At 44.7% G+C, this 7,111-nt stretch overlaps 1 protein-coding gene across 1 annotated transcript in view; it reads right to left on the bottom strand.

Annotated features, from left to right (window-relative positions):
* CAMK1D (calcium/calmodulin dependent protein kinase ID) overlaps positions 1 to 7,111 on the bottom strand; it is a 307,209-nt gene that overhangs the window by 62,818 nt on the left and 237,280 nt on the right. The window contains exon 4 of the mRNA XM_019543697.1: positions 2,740 to 2,878. Coding sequence (XP_019399242.1) covers positions 2,740 to 2,878 — 139 coding nt within the window. The remainder of the gene's footprint in view (positions 1 to 2,739; positions 2,879 to 7,111) is intronic.

Here is a 7,111-nt window from a genome sequence, read left to right on the forward strand (position 1 = left end):
CAATAAGCAGTCTTTACTCACATGAGCTTACCAGGTATCAACCACCCGCTACTTGGGCTCCTGGCAGGTACAGACACAAGCTTATTAGCACGTTGTTCTAGAGTGAGTCTCTGTGCCATAGCCTACATCAGGTCTCAGATCTAGGGAGCCTGGCCCCCACCCAGCCATAGCTCTAACTCCGCTTCTGCTGGCCAGTGCCGACCCGCGGGCTCCTCCCGGCCCCAGCAGCATGTGGGAAGCCGGCTTCAGCCACACGCTGCCCCGGAGGGACAGACCCTCCCGGGTCAGCACCGGCCAGCAGAAGTGGCGGCAGAGCCGAGTGCCGCTCGGGACTGGCCAGCGGAGGTCGGGGGAAAGTGCAGCTGAGCTCCTGCGGCTCCGGCTGGGCTCATCCTGTCCCAAGCGGCACGTGGCTACTCCTCTTCCCACATGCACCGCGTCGGCAACGTCAAGCTGACGCGGTGCGTGTGGAAACCTTGTCCCTTCCCCAGCCCTTCAGCAGCCATTAGGAAGCTGCTGAGGGGCTGGGGGAGGGACAAGGGGTGGGAACGAAAGTAAACAGTGTTTACTTTTATTTCCCACCGCAGCACTGCGGGCCGCAGAAAACGGCTTGGCAGCCCGCGGGCCGTATGTTGGACAAGCCTGTCCTAATCCAAAGCAGGGTGAACCTGTAAGACAAAGAGCTGCTGCTCTGCAGTCTTCTAGGCTAAACTGGATCTTCTGATGCCAAGTTTTAAAATTATAAATGTTCTCTGTTCTGGCTGTTCACACCAGGTTGTAGGACAAGTCTGTATTTACCTATTTTCCCCAGCTGGGACTGTGAATCAAGGCCAAACCCAGATGAGAAAATAAACAGTGCTAAGCACTCCAAGTTTTAAGCAAGGTTAAGACAAAACAATCCATACCGTCTTCACAACAATACAATATCAAAGCCAGCTTGTTGTGCAAGACTGGAATAAGAAATAAAATGGCGAATGGACAACATTAAACTCACTGTTGATACCAATTAATGCTGGCATGATTCATCTTGCCTTCATTTCCGTTAAACGGTGCTTTTGTGGCCTAGGAAGGCAATGCTGGAACCTACCAGGAATACTTTCCCTCAAAATCTTCTGATATCCAAATATATCCTTCAACCTTTCAAAAACAGTTTGGGTCTTACACTCTGACTGGCCAGGTAAAGATTAGCTCAAAATGGAGAAGTTGTTCTCTTTCTATCTAAGTGCTCACATGCACATACCCACTGGTTTAGTAGCAATGCACTCCAAGCATCAGCCCAGCCCTGGGAACTCTTACTCCCATAATACAGGTGTAGAACCGAGACACAGAGGACATGTCTACATGAGACGCTACCGTGCAGTCATTGCTACACATTTATTTAGTACTTGTATTAGCAAGCACAAAATAAATTAATGATAACTAGAGTTACTGCACAGTAGTGCTGGCAAATGTCTTTTAAGTGATGCTACTGCACTATAGCCTAATAATACTGCACAGTAGTGTATTAGCACTGTCGGTGCTGTGACATGCTACTGTGCTGTATTTTTTGGCCACTGCACAGTCAGCGTCTTGTGTAGATGCCCCCAGAAAAATTAAATGATTTATCCAGAATGCCAAAAAGAGCCAGGGGATGGATTTATATTGCATGGGCTCTAACTCAGTATATTAACTGTTCTTTCACTGCTATCAGTCTCTATTTTGTGCAAACTACATCAGTGCTAGTCTTTAACTTTTAACCTATATAAATAATAATTTAATGGTCCCAATGCTACACTTAATATTACACTATCTTACTTTTCACACATTTGGAATATATTACTCTTTTTCATTTTACTTACAGTATTTTCAGTGTATTGCACCAAACACTATTGGTAATGGCATTCCAAGTACATACCCCAAACATTCAATTTTATGTAGACACACACACACACACACACACACACACTGTTGTTGTGTCAATTAAACACATGACTTCTGCTATTTTGTTACTCAGGATACCCAAGGTTTATATACACTGGTTTTCTTTAGTTGGACGCTCCATGAAACACAGAAATACCTATCCCAGACAAATCTGCTTATCAGCTCAGTGGCAGTATTCAAAACGGACACACAAAAGCATGCAGAAATAATGCTAATACTTGAATGGACTAAGTGAAAGAATCTGATGCGACACACAGGCACAGCCAGAAACGAAGAATAATCTAAAAATCATATGATTACATTGTGCTCCTCAGAAGAATTACAGTCTGCGTAGGAAGTATTTACAAAAACATTAGTCAAATTGAATTATTTGACAGGGGGGCTGACAGGGACTCATTAAACATTTCCAAATAATTAATCCATCTTAATTATTAATTGTCTAAAAAATTTAATATAGCATTATATAGGCACAAGGTACTTTATGGCAAGAAAAAGATCTGACTTTGTCCAGAAGAGGCATATTCTTAAGGAAAGGGATGTCAGTTTTCCCTAGATCACAGGCACAGTAATCCTACTGCCCTTTCATGCTGGGGAAGGCAGGATCAGGCCCTTAATGTGAGAAGACACCAAATAAAACAGCACAACTGTTCAGGTCAAGGAGAATATGGATTATGCAGGATTTTCTCCATTATAAAGCCTCATTCACCAAATAAATCCCTATTCACACACCAACTTCTACTGAATCAAGTCACTTAGGTTTCATGTACCTGGGGCCACACCACACGCTTTCTGGAGGTAGAAGACAATGAGCAGCCTTACCTTGAGATCTCTGTGCACGATGCCCATTCTGTGCAGATAGTATACAGCATCCAGGACCTGCCGTATCAGAGTGCTAGCATCTTTCTCCGTGTAAAATCCTTTTTCTACTATCCGGTCAAAAAGCTCACCCCCGGACACACTGGAAAACATCAAGGGATACATGTGAAGACGTGCTTTATTTCTCTCTCTGAAGATAGCCAATAAAAAGCTGTACTGAGACAGATTTAGTTCATATACTGCCAAGTGCTCAGGGGAAACACAGATAACAAAGGGGGCGGTGGTTGGAATCTCATAAATTTTAGGATTTTGGATCTTCCCATAGCATAGAGGCTGGTCAAGTTATTTCTTTTTTTTAATAGTAACTTACCCTACGGGCATCAAAAAGGGGCTGAAAATGTAAGGTAATAATTAGGAAGTGAAAACAAAAGATATAACAGAGCAACTATCCATCTAGTTCAATGATCTAATACAGTGGCCAAGGAAAAAGCCATGGGCAAGGTTCACCAGAGCTAGAATGGGAAAGTTACAGCTTTCTCCTTCATCAGGCGTTCTTGGGTTGGCTGCCTGTAGGGTAAGTTCAGTAGTTTGATGGCACCTTCCTACGCTGAGTTTTGAGTCTGACATAGTCTGCTGGTGGCCGGCCCAGGGAGGTTATGAGGTTCCTACAATCACTAGCACCTAGGACACTCCTAAATAGAAGAGATATATAGCTCAGGATAATGATCTATTCCTCTTCCTCTACACGGATAGGTATGGGATTTATACAGTATTTTTCTTTCTGATATGTACAGCAGCTGAATTCATTACATACACTGCTAAGGCGTTTGTGCTGGGATGAGGAGGGGGGCCAGTCTGAAATTCTTTCAGGGCCTCCATCACGCTACCCACTCATACCTCTTCATATATCAAGCCTTAGGAACAAAACGGTTATATAAGTATGACCTCAGACTGACATTAATAGAACAGAGTTATTCATGAAAGACCAACGATGATGAAATGAGTTATTCAGCCGATGAGACTAGAAAAGGGCTCCATGATTCAAAGTAAAACGCAACTATTTCCATAGTCTCTTTTTACTATATTGCACTTTTCCTCTGCTCCTCCAGAAATAGCAGTGTGCGCAGACATGCATCTGAAAAAGAGTGGGGCACGTTACAATTCTGTACAGGAGCCCTGGGTGAAACAAAAGAGGAAAGACCTTTCTGAGTAACTGAAATCATAAACCTGTCAGCACAAAACCTTAACTGCCCCACCAGGATAAATAAAAATTTCTATTTTAGCGGGCAAACAAATTAAAAAATAAAATGAATGTGATATGTTTTCTGCAAGCTGAACCACTTAACATATAATAAATAACACAGTGAAAACTTCTTTAAAAACAAACCCAATAAAGGGAAAATAATAAATTATTGAAGTCATTAAACGTCCATGTGCTGGGAGCTTGCCGTTTTACAAACACTAGGTAATTCAGTTACAGCCGCTGCAAGCAACGATCTGTGTGAATAATGATATGAAGTCACTTCCTAAGAAATGTTTGGAGCCTGAATGGAAGAGAACATTGCTCCTGGAAATGAACATGTTCCACCTGGAAAATGAAAATACATTTGGGAGAAAAAAGGGGCACTTTAGACTGACCAATCCACCCGCTGACAACTAGACAACTCAACTTAATGACCCACTAAAACACAGCTTCTCAACCTGTGGCACGCATACCCCAGGGAGTCTGCAAGACACAGGCAGGGGGTGTGATACCTCAACACTTTCTCTCTCTCTTGCCCCCTTTTCCTCCCTCGCCCCTTCCTCCTCTCAAAACTATGGCAAAAAAATTGTTGTGCTGCTTTAAGTTCCCCAGTAATAATTTGGTGTGCCACTGGGTTCAGCCCTCCTAGCTTTGGCCTTCATCACCCCTAGCCCAGGTACATACTTGAGTTGTGCACCCCTCGTGTAGAAGTTGGGAACCATACCCACACCAGATCAGACATCTATCATCTCACAGCCTTACATACACAGCCCTTCTTCCAACACATTAGTCTGTAAATATAAAATCCCCTGGAAAATTGAGTGTTGGGGTACTTATTAAAATTTTCAGCAGTTTGGGGGTACTTGTTACTTAAAAGGTTGAGAAACACTGCATTAAAAGATCAGAACTACACGGACTCTACGCAACAGAACTCAAATCCACTAGTGGCCTGATCCAAAGCCCAGTGGAAAGGCTCCTGCCGGCTCCAACGAGCTATGCAATAGGCCCTGGATGTCACTGCAACTCTTGCCAGCAGGTTGGAAGTCTGTAGCCCGAGCAGCCAGCAGGGTCCTCTGTGCTTCCTACAGAGGGCTCTGTGCTTGCCACGGAAGTGGACTTGGGGAGGAGGAGGCACCAGGAGGGCAGGTTGGCCGCAGACATGTGGAGGAGCTCTGAAATCAGGGTTGCCAACCCTCCAGGACTGTCCTGGAGTCTCCAGGAATTAGACATAAATCTCCAGGAGACTGCTGAGAGTCACCCAGGAGATAAACGACAGGCCATTCATTAAAATAAATATTTAATGTTGCATCTGATTTATACAGTAGTCCAGTGGGTTTTAAAATGCAACAGTAATGTGGATTTGCCTTCCTGCTGTAAAGTCTACACACCGTAATCCATAACTGACATACGCAAGCATGTGGGCACGTTTCGTGTTGTATATCACAGGCACATCATGTGATGAAACCTCCCGAAATGGCTTCAAACAGAGTTGGCAACCCTATCTGGCATCTATGTGATACTCAAGGCCAGACGACCCAGGAGAGGTAGCCAAGAGGCCAGATGTGGTTGAGATGTGGCCCCAAACCCTCTCCACCCCTCCCATCCTTGTTGCTTTGCTTGCATAAAGCTGGAATGCTCCCTCTATCTGAATACGCCTGCACACAAATAATCATATTCTCCGGTTGGCACCACAGGAGCTATACATTGAAAATGAATACATGCAGAGTACAGGCAGTACAGCACAGCACAGAGTGCTGCTCCAAGCCCTGACAAAGGTGCTTTCAGTACAAAATTCATCCAGGCTCCACTTCTCTTAACACGGAAGAGCCAAGTAAATGCTTTGCAAAGAGTCTATATCTCCATCCGCAGAACGTAGATGCAGTTTTTTTTTCAGTCTGTCTTTTATTAACTGTCTTGTTATATTTTCCCCAAGGCCCTTTTGTATCCCGTGGACTCATTGCATTGAAAACGTAGCCCACGCCATAATTAACATGATTGAATACACTGCCTTTCCCTAGGAAATCTCCGTGTGTTTGGCTGTGCACTACTCCACAGTTCTTTGGACTTTATTCACAACAGGTACTGCTTTTCTACACACTGATTTACAGCATGCGCTTTCATACAGCAGGTCTCTCTCCTCCCACACTCCCGGGGAGAATAACTCCTTATGCTTTTTCATCACAAATACTTGATATTCGCCTCCCCCCCTGCAAGTCCTTTGCCTCTTAATCAAAAGCTCAAATTCAGTTTCACGGATCTGCTGCACTCAGGCTCAATCTGCTTATAATTTTCTTTCAACACATGGAACGTATTTTCCACCTCCTCGCTGCTGTGTCGCAAAACAAAGCTTAATGTAGGGACACGAGAAGGGCATTCAACAGGGGACAGTTCCTGCTCATTTGGGGCATCACTGTGGTCCAACATACACCTCCAGGGCTACCTGTGTTGTAAGTGCAGAATAATGTCTACTTCCTGCAAGCTGCTGGTGCAGCATAGATGCACTTACCCTACACTGGAATAATGGTACCAGGGCAGCGGGCCCCAAATACAGACAAAGCTGTGACTCTACCCCTGACAATGCTTTGCCCTATGTCAGCTAAGGGTTTATTGCTGGTTCTCTCTAGCCACGGGAAGGGGTGACATAGATGGGACCCCGTTTGTGAAAGAAAGATCAGGACTTGGGTCTTCTGTTTTGAAGTGAACAGGGAATCTAACACAAAATAAAGTGCCCAGGGAGCTGTAATGCATTTACATTGGTCTTTGCCACACATAGGCCTTGCTGCTGATGAGTGTGGCAACAACTTCACCCTTTATATGGCCATGATAACCAGCAATGTGGAAGCTAGCAGCATTGACGGAGAAGCTGGGTTCTTGTCTCAGAGAAGGGGGCAGTTTCTTGGCCAGAGACAAAAGGGAGTATTTCTAATCGCTGTGGCAATCTGCATGTCTCGGGAAGACAGCTGTCTCTAGCCTATCTGATGGGACGAACTCACCAAACATCTGCACAACATGAACTTAGAGCAACAGGTATTTTTTCTTTCCTTGCTGATTCTGATTTTGTCAACCTTGGCTCCACCACGATCTGCTAGCTGGGAAATTGGCTCCGTGGTCGGACCCAGAGGGTTGTAATTG

Source organism: Crocodylus porosus, unplaced genomic scaffold (genome assembly GCF_001723895.1).
Source record: "Crocodylus porosus isolate Cpor-Errol unplaced genomic scaffold, CroPor_comp1, whole genome shotgun sequence".
Classification (NCBI taxonomy): domain Eukaryota; kingdom Metazoa; phylum Chordata; order Crocodylia; family Crocodylidae; genus Crocodylus; species Crocodylus porosus.